Raw genomic sequence first — 19,245 nt, 5'->3', positions numbered from 1 at the left:
TGGAGCATCATCCTGCTGGAAGAACCATTAGAAGATGGGTCCACTGTGGTCATAAAAGGATGGAGATGATCAGCACCAACACTCAGGTTTGCTGTGAGGTTTAAATGATGCTTAGTTGGTACTGAGGCGCCTAAAGAGTACCAGGAAAATTCCCCCGCATACCATGATACCTCCACCACCAACCTGGACCATCCCGACCCGACCGTCTTAATGTTGCTGCTAAATCTGGACTCATCAGATCAACAGTGGTTTTCCCAACCTGTTATGGTCCAGTTTTGGGGATTCTGTGTGAATTGTAGTGTTGGGACCACAGCCATGGTTACAACGTGAAAGGCCAGTACAGACTTTCCTGGAACTTTCAAAATAAATTGCATTAACCTACTTCCGGCACAGCCAGGAAACGGGGTAACTGCAGACTTCCTGTGACGTCACTGTCCAAATAAAAGCACCGCTCTTGCTACATCCTGTCTCTTCCACACCGGTGATCATCGGTATAAGAAAGACAGCGCACTAATGTCTCTTTGCTGGCAAAAAGACATAAACTCTTCAAACTGGATCCAAGGGAGTCATCAGATCATCGATTGTTTGCACTAAGTTAAGTAGGAATGAATTGCTGTTAAAAGAATCTTGTATTCATTCATAAAAAGGGGTAATAATTAAGGTATAAGCCTGTCTTAACTTTCTCTCTGAGGCCTGCAGAAGCAAACTGTGTTCCAGAGAAGTTCCCAGTAGAGTGGAGCGGTTTCCCCGGTTTGAAAGGACGACAACAGGAGCTGCATCCCTTGGTAACTTGCAGTTTGGTAGGCCCGATAGAACAGCCCTCCAGCCACAGATCCGGAGGTTAGCTGGAAGCTAACTTTTGTTCTCTGAGCTTTCATCAAACTTCGTCTCGCCTGGACAACTCGTCCTCAACACGTTTCAAAGAGGTTAGGTTTGGGCAGAGAAAGATGTAGATTGAAATGATCTAAACGTTTTTCATTTTATGAAGTTTTGTTTGTGTTAAACTCAGCTATCTTGGTGCTAGCAGGCTATCTGCAGCACAGTGTTCAGGTTGTGTTCTTTATTTCCTGTTTTTAAAGTTAAGACAAACTTTATTAAAGGGTGATTTTAAACACAGAAGATTGATCATAACGTGCCATCCATGCTTATGCATTTTAACCCTTTTATTAACGGTATTTTAAAGGTCTGTCTTTGATTCTGATGCTAAGCTATTAGCTTCTTTTTTTAGCTTTAACCGCTAACAGCTAAGAACACGTGCTAGCTGCTAAAGATCATTTACCCAAAAAGGTTGTTAGTTTTCAATCTAGTAAAATAATATTTCCCTAAATATTATTTTACTACACTTGATATCTAAGTAACACAATTAAGCCCATTTCTCCAGAAAGATTTGGTTCTTATTCAAAATATTCCCTTAATAATATTTCTTCAAATATTATTTTAATAAATAAAGGCAGTTAATTAGACACCGTTGAGAATTAGTCATCCAGAAGTTTGGTTTTATTCAGCAGATCATTATTTAATTGAAATAATATTTTATCTGATCTTACATTGTGAATGGTTGTCTAAACGTTTGCTGATTATTTCCTAAGTTGGTTCCAAGACTAACTTAACTTCATTTCCAGATTCTTCAAGATAATCCTTGGTTCTCAAACATAAACATTGCATGGTAATGTTGCATCACTCTTTTGATCATAATTATCAATCATCTTTAATCAACTTGTTTATATTGTACATAGTCCATTAGTCTTCATTATTCTTTAATTCTGCTTGGTAGTTTAGTTGGATTGTTTTAGCAAAGTAAAGAGTTTGTTGATTGAAATATGTTTGACTTTGAGTTGACTTATTTTTGTTAATAAATTCTTGTATTTTAAGAAATTGTGTGAATTTATTCCATATATGTGCAGAGTTTATGCTGTTCAATAATGTCAGAGCTCGTCTCACACCTTTCTATTTGGTCCTAATACCATCACCTTACTGGGCTGGTATTCACAGGACAACCCTTAACAGACCCAAATATTATTTGATTAAATATTAATATTAAATAATATTCTCAGATTCATAGTCACAACAGTAGTGCTGGCTGAAAACAGTGGTTACTGGAATTACTGCTGTCATCTGGAACCAGTCGGCCCTGACCTCTGACACCTACAAGGTGTTTCCTCCACACAGCTGCTACTACTAGATATTTCCTCTTTTCAGACCATTTTCTGTAAATCTGAGATGGTTGTTTCTAATATTTAATAATATATTCAAACAGCCAGTTTATTTTGACTTTTTAACCAGTTCTTAGTTAAGTCAATAAAAACCAGTGTAAATAGTTTCCAATGTTTCTGTCAACTCATCCAAAGGACAAACCAGCCTTTAGAAGCTCTAAAATGTGCCTGAAGTTCTCTGCATGCTCCTCCTGATGTTCCTGGGCTCATTCAGGTGTGCTGCCTCACACCAGGCCAAGAAAAACACGCATTCATGCAAAGCTGGAAACATGACCCACAGAGGGTGGCAGGACAGAAGAGACTAAGAGGTCATTGAGGTTGGTATGAGCTGGGATCTGATAAGCTGCCTGTGGCCCGCTCCCATGACGAGGCTTCCTCTGGAGGCCCGTCTGCGGCCGGCTGCAGTGATTATAGGTCTCCTCTGGTCACTCTGTCCCCTCTGATGGTTGTCTCAGACACCACTTCCTCCTCCATCTCAAGAGTGTTCGTGTAAAGCAGCCGAGGAGGCTTTCCGGGGCTGTTCTGTGAGGAAAGGTTATCAAAACACAACAGAGCACATCAGATCTGGGCTGCAGCCGTCTTTGCGATGCCACCTTTGTCAAAGTGCGTGAGGTTGTGTGAGTGACTTGTACAAGTATTATTGACCCCTGAACTTTTCCACATGATGTCAGCTTACAACCAAAAGCATGAATGTTTTAATGGGACTTTATCTGACTGACTGAGACACTAGTGAATAACTGAAGCAGAAGGAAAGGACACAGGGGAAGTGTTGCATGTATTTGTATTCAAACCCACTGAGTCCAAACTTTAACTGCACGGCTTTCTGGCTGTCTCCACCAGCTTGGAACAAAATGACACAGAGAGCATTCTTGAGTGCAATCTTTAAGTCACTCTGTACTTTGACTAGGCCATTTTAAAGCATCAATATGTTTTGAACAGCAGCATCTTAAAAGCACAATGCTGCCATCACCGTGTTTCACTGTGAGGATGTTGCGTTCAGGGAGATGTACAGTTTTGGTCTTCTGCTACACAGCATTTTGCATGGGGGCCAAAAAGTTCAGTTCTAGTCTGTCTGACATGTTTGTGTCTCCTACAGCCCACCTTGTGGTAACCTGCGAACAGGACACCAGAATTTCCTCAGAAACTCCTACCTCCTTCCACTGCAGCCAGATTTGTGGAGTACAAGAGTGATAGTTGTCCTCTGGACAGAAGCTCCCACCTGAGCTGTGGTTCTCTGCAGCTCCTCCAGAGTCACCATGGGCCTCTCAGGTGCTTCTCTGATTAATGCTCTCCACCCTGTCAGTTTAGATGGACGTCCATGTCTTGGTAGGTCTGCAGGTGGTCCATCCTCTCCATGTTCAGATGATGGGTTGATCAGAGCTCTGGGTGATGTTCAAAGCTTCGGATGTTGTTGTAGAACCTGACCCTGCTTTAACCTGAACCAGAACTTTCTCCCTGACCTGTCTGTTGTGCTCTTTGGTCTCCATGATGCTGGTTGTTCTCTGAAGAACCTCTGAGGCCAGAAACAGAACATCTGCAGCTTGACTCAATTAAATGACACAGCTGGACTCTGGTTCTGATTAGGTGATGTCTGAAGGTGATTGGTGGGACTGGATTTTAGTTAGGGCTATTAGAGTGATGTTGAATACTAATATATGCCACTCATTTCTCATTTTTATTAAACAGTTATGAGTATGACCTGTTGGGGTCTGTCACATTAAACTGCATTAAATTAAACGAATGCCAATAATAATTCATGTAGATCTGCAGCTGCAGCCCATCTAGTCTAATCAAACACACACACTGCATAAGATTATGCTGATTTTGTTTTATTGCACTGTTACCATGATGCAAAGAAATAAAAAACAAAACTAAATATAAAAAACAATGAGTCAAAGAAAAAAAAGAAACATTTTCCCTTTAGGACCATGGTCTCCATGGATTCAGCCACACACGCTGTTCTGGCCCGACCCAGACAGGACCACAGGAAAAGGATAATAATTAGGAATCTGCCTCATTCAGCACAGACGCGTATGAAGAGCTCTACAGTTTGGACCCGCTCCGCTATGAAACCACACATTCAAGTATTTCTATCATTGCACAGGCACTAGATTTTCCTACTGAATATATTAACTTTCAGCTCAGATTTCAGCTGTTGGTCATGAAGGAAATATACAACCTGAAAAATAATCTCTCCACAACAGCAACATCAGGACATCAAATACATTACAAACCAAAGTAATAATAATTTGAATAATTAGTGTCACATTTGGCTTAAAAACAGCTGATGGAAACTGATTAAAGAAGAGGAGAGAAAGATTGCTGATTTAACCATAGACATATATAAAGATATATTATATATATATTTTATGTATGTCTGGATTTACCGGCTTGGACCGTTGCACATGCTCACGGTGCCCTCTTGTGGAGAAACAGAGAATTATACTGTTGATGAAAATCATTTGGCTTCTTTACCAGAACATTTTTCATTTTTTGGCAAACAATAAATATGAACTTTAATAAATACTTTCTCAAGTAAAAGATTAGGGACAACATGATCGAGGAGTAAACCTGTACTCCCATCAAAAACCTCCTGAAACAGATCAGCAGAAATAAAGTTAAAAAAGAAACTATGCAACAAAATATTTTACAAATAAAATCATTGAAAACATCATTTTGATCCAGCTTCAGCTCCTCCTCCTCTCCTGTGGTGAATGTTTTATCCTCGCTTTAAGGAAGTGAGTTGAGGAAGAGTTGGGAGATTCGCTTCAAGGCCCTCAGAATTCACTGAATTCAAACACAGGGTTCAGGATGTGTCTGTAACAAGCTGTCTCTTCCAAGACTTTGACTAGGACCTCAACTTCATGTTCACTTTAAGGAGTCCGGGTAAAATGGGATTGTTCTGCTCCCCTTTGCCTAAAGAAACCCTGGTTGGTTTGTGAGAGTTCTGGTGAAAGTTCTGGCTTCCTTGGAAGTTCAGAGGAATTCACCACAGGTTGCTTGTTCAGTTTCAGCAAAAGGCAGCTTCAGATCAATATCCAGTGTCCTTTCCCCTGGAAGTTGGTCCAATCCAGCCATCTGCACCCCCTGGCTACCTCCTTCTTGGGCCGCTGTGTATGTGGTCAGCCCCTAGGTCTCCCTGGAGATCGTCCTCCACCACGTAGCTGTAGCCCTCCTTGTCGATGCACTCAGACAGAGCATTTAGCACCTAGAGAAACCATAAGAGATATGGTTTAAAAGTTGGCTGTGTTGGTTCCACTTAACGATCAAAGAAAGTTCTTTGGACTTGGACTTAGCAGCTTAAAGAATGATACGTCTGATGTTTCAGGCTGTAAACCTAAAACGTCTGACAGCAGAAAGCTACATCTAGTCTGGAACCAGACCTGCAGTCTGTGGAGGATGAAGGTCAGAAGCAGCATCCAGTCTCTTGACACTATGTCTCATTTCCAAATAATATCTCTCATTAGACGACACATAAGAGCTTTTAAAGTTATTTAAATATACTTTAGTTAAACGCAACCTTTCAAACTGCAGTCAGTGATGGAGAACCTTCTGGATTTGTTCCACTGTGTCATACATACTGCTGCTTCCCGCTCATATCACATTACAAACCCAAACATCTGCTTCTCTAAACATCAGTGTTTTAGTCTTGCCACAGATTATCTGTGGCTGGACTTTAACTAGGCCACTCTAACCCATGAATCTACTTTGATCAGAACCATCTGATCGTATCTTGGGTTTTATGTTTAGGGTGGTTGTTCTGCTAGAACACCTCAGTCTTTTCTAACAGGTTTCCCAGCTTTTCTGTCCCTGCTGAAGAAAAGCATCTATTCAGCATGATGCTGCCACCACCATGTTTTACTTTAGGGATGTTGTCTCATTGTGCATTAGCTTCCTTCTTGCCATTCTTCCATGAAGGTCAGGTTTTTGATGTGAACCAACCTACCAGTTGGTTACTATGTGTTATGTTACGCCCTCAGAGTAACCATGGACCTCTGATTAGCAGCTGCTGCTTCGGTAGTTTCTGATATTCTGCTGTTTTCGCTGTGATTCTGTGAAGGAATTGGGCAGTAAGTGACATTATATCCACGTCTCTCCGATAGTGACTGAAATATATCTAAAGAAACACCAGATTCTTCGCTGCTGTCTGTGTTGCTGCCATTGTAGCAGCAGTCAGAGCGCAACAAAATCGCAAAGGAGTCGTCTGGAAATGTTTTTTAGTGGAATTTATGACCATAAATTTCAACAACTGTTCATTTCAGGGGCATGAACTTACTTTTTAAATTATTTGATCAATGTTTTCTTTCTATAAATATAATTGGATTTATAGTAAAAATTTGATGTCACAGGCACTTTAAAGGTTTTCTGTTGGTGGTACCAGAACCGCAGCAGCAGTAACAGTGTACATGTGCCTTGGTAACAAGTACACAGCTGGATTGACTTTACCATTTAGAAACCTGTCCATCCTGCAGAGTCAAACTATGGTTTCATATCTCAGTAGGTGGGACAGAACCCAGCACAAAGAGGGAGAATGAATCTAATCTGGGACGTCTGACTCGCTTGGTACTGAAAAGACGTCAAGAAAAGCTGCAGGTGATCGGAGCATCTTTCATTTAGTTCAATTATTCTTTGGTTTGCCTTTTCTAGATTTCTGTGCTGAAAAACAGCAGAACACGCTCATACTGAAGCACCGACCAGGCGCAGACGTCGGTCCATAGCGTCCAGGTGAACCTGGATGAGGATGGGACTGAGCCGGTCCCTCGTCATGGATTCTGCCATCAGAACGGACAGCTTGTATTCCTCCTTCGCCAGCAGCTGCAGACGCAGGTGGGTTGACTTCCTGACCCTGCACAGAGCCAGCAGTTCAAGCAGGTGTAGGTGAGTGCTGGAGATCAAACTATGTTAATCCAAGACATCATTTTCACGTTTTGTTAAATATAACAACTTTTCATAGCCTGTTTTAATCTTTAATGTCATTACATTCTGCTTACTGTGTCTTATTATGTATCACTTCAATTTTTCATCAGGTATTTATTTGGCATATTATAGACCAACACAAACACAAAGTAGTGCATAAAGACAGGAGTCCTTCCAGGACTGTCCTGTTTTTTGCTTCCAAAACATCCCCACAGCCTGATGCTGCCACCACCATATTTCAATGGGAACTCTTTCTGCTAATAACAATTTAAGGCCGTTGGTTGCACTGGATTTATTCCGATTTCTTGGTTAGAAGCTTTAAAACCATGAATCATTTTCCTTTGCATTGGTGATGAAATACCAGTGAAACACACTGATTGGTTGTAACTGGGCTTATCATAACTTGACTTCACCTTTCCCTTTGGTGCTGATAGACTGAAATGTTCACAGTGAGGCACAAATAAAAGATTATTTTCTTCTACAAAGATTTTTACAGTGAATACAAGAATGTATTCAGCTGCAGCTCTGTACAGTTTCTGCTCCAATGGTCAGTTTCAGTTTCAGTCTGGGTTCACAGTTTATAATAAGCCACTAATTCCTTCATTGTGGTACAGATCGGTGATGGGGGGGTGCAGAATGGAGTGGACTCTGCTCTAAATCTGGAGAAAGCATCTGGATGGGAATCTCAGACCCACGTAACACCAGCGTGTTTACTCCTAGCTTTATGAAGCTAACATTGGTCATCTTCTCCAAGCTTCAGTTACTGTGCTCTAGGGGGACACCTGCTGGCACAGTTGTTGTTTTACAGCGTTGCAGAGGTGACTGATGCACCTAACTTCATTTAACTTGTTGTTTTTCTTCCAAGCTTTATAAAGTATCTTAAATTACAATTTTACAATTAAGTAACCATTTTCCCCAAGAATTCATATGAAATTAAAATGGATTTATGATTATAGATCCCAAATTACACACTGAACCGAGCCCATAACCCCCAGAACTTATTTACAGAAGGTAGGAAACAGAGGACACTGCGCTGTTTCTTCTTTATCTCAAATAAATCTGTGCCGCTCCCATGGTTTCAGGCTCCGCCTAGCGACTGATTCAGGGAAGTGCTTCAACCGTCATCATTCACATCATTGTTCCTGAATTTAAGTGATCTCTGACAGTACCTGAAAAACTATCCTGCTGATTCTGAAGCAAGCTTCAGACCCTTGGTATCACTGTAAGGGGACTTTTAAACCTTAGTTCACTGTTTTGATCTCAGCCATGAATATACTCAGGTGAGCCTCTGGAGAGGGGAGGGGCTTAGAGTCAGTGTGTCTACAGAAAGGGGAGGGGCTTAGAGTCAGTGTGTCTACAGAAAGGGGAGGGGCTTAGAGTCAGTGTGTCTACAGAGAGGGGAGGGGCTTAGAGTCAGTGTGTCTACAGAGAGGGGAGGGGCTTAGAGTCAGTGTGTCTACAGAAAGGGGAGGGGCTTAGAGTCAGTGTGTCTACAGAGAGGGGAGGGCTTAGAGTCAGCGTGTCTACAGAGAGGGGAGGGGCTTAGAGTCAGTGTGTCTACAGAAAGGGAGGGCTTAGAGTCAGCGTGTCTACAGAGAGGGGAGGGGCTTAGAGTCAGTGTGTCTACAGAGAGGGGAGGGCTTAGAGTCAGTGTGTCTACAGAGAGGGGAGGGCTTAGAGTCAGTGTGTCTACAGAAAGGGAGGGGCTTAGAGTCAGTGTGTCTACAGAGAGGGGAGGGGCTTAGAGTCAGTGTGTCTACAGAGAGGGGAGGGCTTAGAGTCAGTGTGTCTACAGAGAGGGGAGGGGCTTAGAGTCAGTGTGTCTACAGAGAGGGGAGGGCTTAGAGTCAGTGTGTCTACAGAGAGGGGAGGGCTTAGAGTCAGTGTGTCTACAGAAAGGGGAGGGGCTTAGAGTCAGTGTGTCTACAGAGAGGGGAGGGCTTAGAGTCAGTGTGTCTACAGAAAGGGAGGGGCTTAGAGTCAGCGTGTCTACAGAGAGGGGAGGGCTTAGAGTCAGTGTGTCTACAGAAAGGGAGGGGCTTAGAGTCAGCGTGTCTACAGAGAGGGGAGGGGCTTAGAGTCAGCGTGTCTACAGAGAGGGGAGGGCTTAGAGTCAGCGTGTCTACAGAGAGGGGAGGGGCTTAGAGTCAGTGTGTCTACAGAAAGGGAGGGCTTAGAGTCAGTGTGTCTACAGAGAGGGGAGGGGCTTAGAGTCAGTGTGTCTACAGAGAGGGGAGGGGCTTAGAGTCAGCGTGTCTACAGAGAGGGGAGGGCTTAGAGTCAGTGTGTCTACAGAGAGGGGAGGGGCTTAGAGTCAGCGTGTCTACAGAGAGGGGAGGGGCTTAGAGTCAGTGTGTCTACAGAGAGGGGAGGGGCTTAGAGTCAGCGTGTCTACAGAGAGGGGAGGGGCTTAGAGTCAGCGTGTCTACAGAGAGGGAGGGGCTTAGAGTCAGTGTGTCTACAGAGAGGGGAGGGGCTTAGAGTCAGCGTGTCTACAGAGAGGGGAGGGGCTTAGAGTCAGTGTGTCTACAGAAAGGTGAGGGGCTTAGAGTCAGCGTGTCTACAGAGAGGGGAGGGGCTTAGAGTCAGCGTGTCTACAGAGAAGGGAGGGGCTTAGAGTCAGTGTCTACAGCTCTGCAGTGCGGGGCGTACCATCTTCAGGAAATGAATTTCTCAACAACTAAGTCTCTTGAAAGAAATTCATTTTTTACCCTCTATTATTTTGACAGCCCAAGTTGTAATGTGACAGAATATTAAAAGCATTAAAGTTCTTCATAAAAGCACTAGAAAGGAGAGCTTACCTGCAGCACTGCACAAGAGGCACCAGGATAGACATCTCATCATGAGAGTGTTTTCCAAAGCTGGCAAGAAAAACAGCAGAATGAACAAGTTTCTGATCATAAGGTTACTCCTGATTCTGGGATAAACACAGAATATAATCCAACGTCATTTTGAAGCCAAATCATCAAACAGCAGAAATGTTGGCTGCTTACCCTCTGCCGTTGTCCAAGTGGATGATGAAGGTCTCATTTCCAAACTTTTCAAATGTCTCATAGTGGTGCCGATCCATGTTCCCTGCACAGAAGTAATGAAAATGCTTTTGAAATGAGTGACCATCACCGCAGAGGACGTTAAACCAAATCAAAGCATGCAGTGTCTGCAAAGCCCAGTCAAACGTACCCATGAGAAAGTCAAAGATGGTCATGTCCATGATGTCCAGCAGCCGTGTGCCGCTGTCGTACGGTGGAGTCTGTTTCACCTCCTCGCAGTAGTCTGGGTCCACCTCCCATCTAAAAGAATTTGGATTTATGTTTAGCAAATATGATTTAATTAAATTTTCTCCTTTGATGTTATTTCATAAATTCTGTCTTAGTCTGTTGTCTAAATCTTGCTCGTTTTTAAGGTTCTTTGCAGATAAAACTGACACTAAATGTATCTGCTTGGATTATTTTTGGGAACTAACCTGTGAGGTTCCCTAAAGGACCACAGAATATCTCCTAAAACACAATTTGAAGTTACAGGTTTCATGAAGTACACCCACCGCCAGCCAGCAGCATGTGCAGCAGCAAGCATTTCTACTGAGCGTCAGTACTAGCAGCTCTCTGTCTCAATCTCTTACTCTGCCTTCTTGCGCTTGTGGTAGGAGCGCCTCCACGGGTTCCTCCAGGTCTTGCGCTTGGCGAGGGCCAAGTCGGGCAGGAAGGCCGCCAGAGATCCTTCGATCTGGTCCGGTTTCCCACACAGAGCGTGCTCGGTGGAGCAGTAATAGGAGCACTCTCCGTAGAAACACACGTTGTTGGCTGTGAGTCACAGAAACAGCCTGCAGTTAACAACTGAAACACACTTCCTTCAGATATGTTTCAGTACTCCACCTGGCGGTTCCTCTCCTTTTAATCTTTTGTTATTCAGGCCACATATACCCAGAGCCCCCGCTGTGCACGGCTAAAGCTGCCTGGGGGCATTCACTGAGCTGTGTTAAGTGCTGAGATTGCTGTTCATTTTAATCCTTAGAGGTTTCCACGTGTTTAATATGTGAAGGGAAGTTGGACTAGTAATTAAATGAAGTGCTCGGCACAAGGTAAATTCCCCCGATAGAACTAATCCCATGCAAGTGATTCTGGTAATTCAGCTTTGCATTATGAGAACAGAAACAGGGTTTTTTATTGCTGGGCTTTGACTTTCTCTAAGATGATCATCAAATCTTTTTCACATTTACTCACATTACAAGCACAGTCAAATGTGACTTGGATTTATGTGACAGACCAATGCAATATGGTGCATAAATGTGATGATACAAAGAATCAGATGTCTGGGCTGCAGCAGAGTGGAGGAACGAAAGCCACGGTTAGAGACATGTGGAGGAAAGTGATGAGACCAAAATTAAACTGCAAGAGTGACAGACTTCAACACTTTGTTTTGGTCTCCCAGAACAGGTTTGTAATGTGACAAAATGTTAAAATATTTAAATGGTTCTGAATACTTTGGTATGGATCTGTACAGGTTCTATTTATGCAGAACATGTGTAAGTTGCAGCACACTGATCTGAGTGTTTTTACCTGGAGAAATGAAGAAGGTCCTCCACAGCTTTTTGTCTCTCGTTACATCTCTGATCTCCTTCGTCATGTTGACCAGCCTGCCAGCAACAGGAGGGACCCGACGGAAGTCCAGGATCCTGTTAGACGAGACAAATATGAGCCGGCAGGACAGACACGAGGTGTTCATGTTCTCAGAGACAGCCTCCCACACAGGATGAAGAGATGATTAAATGTGATTTACTCTTTCTAGGTGTCAATTTTTCTACGAATTCAATGAAGTAAGAGAACACAGGAACAAGATAAATATGAAAATACTGAGTCGGTTCTGCTGATATTTGGACACGGTTAATGATTGGAAGCTTACATAGCTGTGATTAAAACTGAATCAATTAGAACATCATGGTCAAATTAATTTAGTTCAGTTCTAAAAGTGAAACCCGTATTATTTTATAGTACAGATTCACAAGACTGCTTGTTTTTGAAGCTTTTTCCTGTTAAGTTGGAGGATTTTAGCTTCTAGCACAGAAATAGTCCCAGCATTGACACCCTCCATAAAAGGTCATTGCTAAAGGAGCTGGTTGCTCACAGAGTGCTGTATCTAGGCATATTAATGGAACATTGAGTGGAAGGAAAAAATGTGTGAAAGCAGCAGGGAGAACTGTGGTGAGAAGATTCACATGGTGTGGACTGCAGCTGCAGTCAGAGCTTTAAGAACCACCTCACACAGATGGATTCAGGACAGGAGATACAAGTGTCACAATCCTCATGTTAAACCACTCCTGAACCAGAAAACACCAGAAGCTTCTCGCCGGGACTAAGGAGAAAAAGGAGTGGACTGTTGCTCAGTGGTCCAAAGTCCTCTTTGAACATGAAATTAACTTTCACCCAAATAGTGGAGAGGGTCAGAATCCAAACTGCTTAAGGTTCATTGGTAGGTTTCCACAGTTGGTGATGGTTTGGGGTGCCATGTCATCTGCTGGTTCTGATCCACCTGGTTTTCTTAAGTCCACAGTCAGCACAGCCATCTATCAGGTCATTGTAGAGCACATTTTAGAGTTTACTTCTGCTGACAAGCTTTATGGAGATGCTGATTTCATTTTTTAGCAGGACTTGGTACCGGCCCAAACCAAGTAGTGACAGTAGATACTGTTTAGTAGGTCCATATTCCATTTTTGCAAAATTCCAGACTTTTTGCAGCTTTTCCTACCACATTTTTCCTTCCACTCAACTTTTTATGAATATGCATGGATACAGCACTCTGTGAACAACCAGCTTCTTTAGCATTGACCTTTTGAGGCATCCCCTCCTTGTGGAGCCGGCCAGTAAACTGTCTCCTGGACAACTTTCCCATGATTGTGTAGACCATTGACTCCCAACCGGGGGTACTCGTACCCCTAGTGGCAAGGATATCTGCCGAATTTTGTTTTGATGGCAGCACTTCAACTCCTGCAGCAACATCTGGGTTAACTCTCCTACTACTGGTACATTTGGCGAAGGTAGAAGTCCACAAAATAGCCCAAGTGTTTCATGACACGCAGCTAAAGTCACCCCAGTCACCTCAGAATAAATGTTCTGACCTGGCCTGGCTGTTGGAGATGAAATAGTCCCCCTGGCTCTAAAAGAGTGTCAATCAATCAATCAATCAGACACACAGACAGACCGATCGATTGATAAATAAAGAAAGAAAGAGACAGAAATAGATAAAAGATGTGATAGTGACAGAAAGATGGATAAACAGAATGATGGAGAGCCAGTTAAAACAGATAAAGGAAAATATAGAAATTATATATGAATACAGTAGGTAGAAGATGAACAACGAAGTTGTGTCAAATATGTAGACAGCTTTAACAGACTGCAATCAGAGGAAACTATGGACCAGGCCATTCCTTCATATATATATATATATATATATATATATATATATATATATATATATATATATATATATATATATATATATATATATATATATATCAGGGGTACACAAGTTCAAGAACCACTGGTGTAGACCATAACACAATTGTAACCGAACATTTCTGTGATCAAATCCTTTTTATTGCTTTGATGTAATATTAGGTTTTTATTAACTGTAATTCAGTCATCAAAAGGAATAGAAATAAAAACTCACTCTGTGTAAAGAATTGCTTTAAAATAATGTTTTACTTTTCTAGCTGAATTAAAATAAATTCTCTTTAATGTTTAGAGATGCACCAAGTTACAATCACTGCCAACAGGGGGCACTGTTGCACCACTAAGAGTCTAGTGAGGTAAACCTCCCTGTGGTGATGAAGTGGCTGTGATTCTACATCAGAAGCATTTTTCTCCCTTTCCTCACTTTAATATATTTGCAGGTAAACATTTCTGTAGCAGCCTTAGAGTTTAAGATCTCTGAAATTCACCATAATAAGGTCGCTCACTGTGCTCCGGTTCCTCTGCAGCATTTATACAAGTTATTGACTCGTCTCACCTACTTCATGCATGCTCCACCCTTCCCTGTCCACCGACTGCATCATCAGCATGGGCTCTTTAAAAATTGATGCCTGTGACAAACCCTAATAGCCGAGGTCTGCAGGCCCAGAGATGCTGGAGGACACGCCGTGGTTCTGTTGGCAGGAGGAGGCGGCTGCCCGCTCATTGTCACACAGACAGACAGACTGAAGGAAGAGGACAAAAGCAGCGTGCGGCACCGGCCTGCTGGGCCTGAAGACGTGCTGACGGGAACAGTCGGGGTTGGCTCCAATTTGCTGGATGACCCGTTGGGCAAAGCTTTGTGTGACTGCAGAGAGCTGCTGGCTTCCTAATGCAGCAACAGCATCAGTTGAACCCAATCACATCATTAATGATGCTAAAAGCAGCACGGCCTACATAAAAGGAGACAGTGTGTGTGTGTGCTTCTTTAAAAACGGCGGTGTGTGTCTGCGGGCCCTCTAGGAGGCAGTGCAGCGCCTGCACCAGTTATCCCACCATCAGCACCACCATCACCAGCACCACTCCTTTCTGGACGGGCTTTAATTTAGGACCGACAAAAATAAGGGAAAAATAAAGCGCCGCTTTTGGCAAACCCTGCCTGGCTTATATTTAGTACGGGCACAGAGCCTTTCATGCCTTTGGTTTCCTCCTCTTCCTCTAAACCCACACATATGCTGAAGTGTGTGTGTGTGTGTGTGTGTGCAGAGACCAGATGTGCAGCAGATCGCTGCTGCACATGTAACTGCAGATGAACTCTTTGTTTTCGCCTGAAGGGGAACGAAGGAATAAACATGGCTGCCCTCCGCTATGTCTGAGTGTGACCTCCGTATCGTCTGCTGTCGTTGCAGAGAAACACCTGCCTTCACACCACCCACCCCCACCCTACAAAAACACCCACAGCCACAGTGAAACAGCTTGACTTTAATGGCAACACCGAGTCCAAACTCGCTGCCCTCTGTTGTCGATCAGAGAGCCCTGTAGGGATTTCTCTTTTCATTCAGGCCTCTCCAGCAGGCGGTCAGGCAGGAAGACGACCCATAAAGTGTTACTTAGTAAAGGCAGTGAAGTCAGAGAGCGTGGTGGTTAGCTAAGCATGGAGGCTGGAGTCATTGTTCAGTCAGATGCTAGCTGCGGGAGGCTGGCATTCATTCTCTGTGACTCATGGCCTCATGGAGCTCACATCCTCTGCTGCATGGGCCGAGAGGAACGCTTTTTGTCCTTTTGAGGGACAACAGAGAGGGAAAGGCATAAATAGGCGCATAAAAATTCGACTTTATAAAAGATGCTGATGCTCAGAGATAAAAGGTCAAATCAGGTCAACCAAGGAAGGCTTGTGTGTTTTTCTATGGATACTTAATGGTAAATGGTAATTTAATATTTCAACAATACTGAGAAATCCATAACAAACAGAGGAAAATTACCTTTTAAGGTTTTCTGTTAGATTTTTTAAAATGCTATTTTTAGTACACCCCCACACTTATTCCCTCATAACAGCTAAAATCCACCGCATAACACATCAGGTCGACATGATGAGAACGTCATTACTCAGCATTTAGAAGGAGGTTTGCTCTGTCTAAACCTCAAACATCTAACCTGGTGCTCCTGACTGCTGCAGTAAGAGTGAACACCATGCTTAGATCCAAAGATCTGTCTGAGGCCCTCAGAGAGAAGATTGGAGCAGCTTCTGAGTCTGGTCAGGGATATAAAGAGGTCTCACTGCAGGTGGAGGATATTCAGAACATCTGTCAACATGTCCAGGTCTGTCTAAGCAAGTTCACCCTGAAAACAGACCACAAAATGCTAAAAGAAGTCTCTAAAACATGTCCTCATGAGACCTACAACAGGTTCCTGCTACAGTTGACATGAAAGTTCACATCTGTCCAATCAGAAAGAGTCTGAACAAGTTTGATCTTATGGGAGGTGGGAAAGTACAAAAACTTCGGTCTCTAAGAAGAACATGAAGGTCAAACTGAAGTTTACCAGAGAGAACGATGACAAAGTTTAGAACCTCTTGAATAATGTTCTTTGAACAGATAAGTCTAAAACTGAATTATTTGGACGTCAGAACAGAGACCATGTTTAAGGTAAACCAAATACAAACCAAATCCCAGCTGTGAAGCATGGAGGTGGAAGTGTCATGGTTTGGGATGCTTCACTGCAGCAGGACCTGTCCAGTTCCCCCTCATGGAGTCCACCATGAACTCCACCCTGTATCAGAGGATGTCTGAGGAAAATGTGAGACCATCTGTATGAAATTAAAGCTGAAGCAGAACTGGACCCTGCAACATGACAATGACCCGTAACATACCAGTAGGTCCACCAAGAACTGGCTGAGAATAAAGAAAATCCTGGGCCTAGTTAAAGCCCAGATCTTAATCTCATTGAGGTTCTTTGGGGGGACTTGAAACAGGCAGAACATGTAAGAAACCCTTCAAACATCTCACAGCTGAGGGGGAGGAGACAGGATGGAGACAGGAAGGTATTTCAGTTAAAGAAGAATCGTTAGTTGCAGTAACCATCTAAAGATGACCTCTACAAAGTGAGACCAGGTTTCCCCACAGAGGAAGACAGATGCGTCACATATGAATCAACAAAATCTCACATGATCTTGGAAAATATGAAGCATTGTAATAAATAAAAACTGCAGTAGGATCAGCTTCCAACAAACAGCAGGGCTGAAGCTGCTTCCAGGCAGATGTGGAGTTAAACTTCAAACCGTCGGCACAGAGGCACGGCTGGCCAAGGTTAGAACGCACACGGAAACCCAACAGATAACTTTTGTTGAGTAGATAAAAAAAAACTGAAATATGCAATAAAATCTTAAAATACATTTTATGACTATTAGACAAAGGTGCCAGCACTGCGCCATGAGATGGTAACACCTGGACGACTGAAATATTAGGATGATGTGAGAATAACCAGATACTTGACGGTTCCAGATGAAACCTGCTGGTGAACAGAACGGGCCAGTTTTTGGTGACGGCCGAGTGGAAACTCAGAACCTGAGCCTAAACTGTTCATAGATGCTAACAAATCACGCTAACAAAAACACTTCAGTGTGGAAGCTGTTAACGGGGATCAAAGCTAGCTATGTTTAGCATTAGTGAGGTGTTTAAAACCAGAAGAACCGAGATGTAAAAGGAAACTACCTGTGGCTCATTAAGGCTGTAAGAGAGAGCAGGACGTTTAGCAGATAACAGGAAGGGTGAACAAAGTTCATAAGCATATCTGTTTCTGCTATGAAACATGCTGGATTTAAAATAATGGCAGTATTGAGAGAATCACATCACTGAGGTAAGAGAATATAATGATGCATGCTGTTTATGGTGCTAGCCATGCTAGCCAGTTTAAAATGTCAACTCTGAAATTATTTTGTCTTTGCTGTAAAATAGTAAAACCCTGTTTTAGAGTGACTGCTCTGTCACACAGTGTGACGTCGCCTCTGCCCCTCATAGAGATAATAAAAGACAACTGGAAGGCTGAAATATTCCTGTTAAATCTCCTCAAATAGATTCAAATCTCCTAAAATGTGTCTCAGCAGGTCCAAGCTTTGGCTACAAAACTCTGATTAGTGCGTCTCTTCTCGTCATGCATCATACTAGATGAAGCAACTCTTCACACAGGAAGTCTGCAAACTTAAAGCACAAGAGGGATGCAGTTAAAGCTGCTGGGACATTTTAGTACTTTTCTTCCTGGACTGCCTTGCTTGGTGGTCTTTTGTCTTACTTCAGTCTATAAAAATCTTTTAAGTAAAAATAGATTTTTTTACCTAAAAGCAACTGAAGTTGGCCGATACAGTAATACTGTTTGCAGAGAATCTACAGAACTGTTTCAGATTTCAGGTCCAAAACCAGTGAAATGAAACCGTGTTTTTAGCAGATTGGACCTTTTCTGTCATCTTCCTGTCCAAACAGATAATCAGATCTAGAAGCACCTCCACCGCTGTGGTGTGCACAGATATGACCAATCATTAAACAGCAGGTTGGTTCATTATGAAGGCAGAACATGATTAACCACTGAGGCTGTTGTTCACACTGCTCTAAGTCACCCTGACCCAAGTCCTTTAAACGGCCCCACGCTGTAGAGAAAAACCTCATTCATCTGTTATTAACTACTATTGAACACGTGTTGTTATCTGGTTTATGTGGGACAAATACACACAAGCCCCGGACTGATCAGCAGACATAATCAGCCTGCTCCAGCCTTTCTTCCTTAAGAGCTTCTCAAACAGAACAGTAGTAGTTCTGACGTTCTGGGCTCCACCCAGGAGGTTAATGAGCTGACATGGCGACAGGCTAATTAGCAATCAAGGACGGACTAAAACCTGGCAGGACGCCGCCCTTCAAGGATGCAAGATAAGTAACTGGGAGGTTATAGTAGATTTGCACCACACCAGCCTCTTCATTCCAGCTGAGTTGAAGATGTTTAGAGTATCTGGACCTAATCTGGATCCGCAGAGAGCTGCTGGGTGAAGGCATCTAGAATGCAAATGAATTTTGCTCACATACTTTACTTGTCCATCATTATCAGATTGTGACGGTGGTTTCTGTCTCTGGAATATTAATATGTTTTTCATTTAGTTCCTCTGTTTAAGCAGAGGGTGATGCTTCCTACTGTGAGATGGAGGTCACATCCAGAGCACTGTGGAGAAGTGTGCAGTGTTAGTTTTCCACCACACACTGTTTGCCTTTAGACCTTCTTCCACATGTTTGCTGCGTTAGGGTTGGGCAACCCACAACTGTTCCCTTCCACTTTAGAGTCCTGCTTTACTTTGTGCTGATTTCACCTACTTGTCCAGATGAAAGGCTGCGATCTCTGCGTTGTGTCTTTCAAAGTCAGAGAAATAGAAGAAGTCTGGCGGGGTTTCCTGCTCCCGGGTTTGCCTGCAGGGGGACAGAGAGACTGTTGGTTGGTGTGCTTTTTAAAATCTTTAACAACATGCAGAAATTTAAACTTTAACATGAAGATTTCTTCAAAGCTGAAACAGAAATGATACGTTAATATCATTCAGAACTGTGTACGCATTAAAACCAGCACTCTGGTCTCATGAATGCTCCTCTGAGGCTTCCTCCTGGACCATCTGCTCCTCTTCTTGGTCTGCACCTGTATCA

The 19,245-nt window shown here is 43.0% G+C and overlaps 1 protein-coding gene across 1 annotated transcript in view; it reads right to left on the bottom strand.

Moving 5' to 3' along the window:
* Nucleotides 1–4,026: 4,026 nt before the first annotated feature.
* Nucleotides 4,027–19,245, bottom strand: part of fam20cb (FAM20C golgi associated secretory pathway kinase b) — a 70,720-nt gene continuing 55,501 nt past the window's right edge. The window contains exons 4-11 of the mRNA XM_047376605.1: nucleotides 18,925–19,017; nucleotides 11,687–11,802; nucleotides 10,750–10,930; nucleotides 10,311–10,420; nucleotides 10,124–10,205; nucleotides 9,932–9,991; nucleotides 6,909–7,059; nucleotides 4,027–5,421 (exon numbers count right to left, since the gene is read on the bottom strand). Coding sequence (XP_047232561.1) covers nucleotides 5,305–5,421; nucleotides 6,909–7,059; nucleotides 9,932–9,991; nucleotides 10,124–10,205; nucleotides 10,311–10,420; nucleotides 10,750–10,930; nucleotides 11,687–11,802; nucleotides 18,925–19,017 — 910 coding nt within the window. The 3' untranslated portion in view covers nucleotides 4,027–5,304. The remainder of the gene's footprint in view (nucleotides 5,422–6,908; nucleotides 7,060–9,931; nucleotides 9,992–10,123; nucleotides 10,206–10,310; nucleotides 10,421–10,749; nucleotides 10,931–11,686; nucleotides 11,803–18,924; nucleotides 19,018–19,245) is intronic.

Source organism: Girardinichthys multiradiatus, chromosome 10, assembly GCF_021462225.1.
Source record: "Girardinichthys multiradiatus isolate DD_20200921_A chromosome 10, DD_fGirMul_XY1, whole genome shotgun sequence".
In the NCBI taxonomy this organism is placed as follows: Eukaryota; Metazoa; Chordata; class Actinopteri; order Cyprinodontiformes; family Goodeidae; genus Girardinichthys; species Girardinichthys multiradiatus.
The sequence above is the reverse complement of the archived record's forward strand: the minus strand, read 5'-3'. Positions and strand labels throughout refer to the sequence as shown.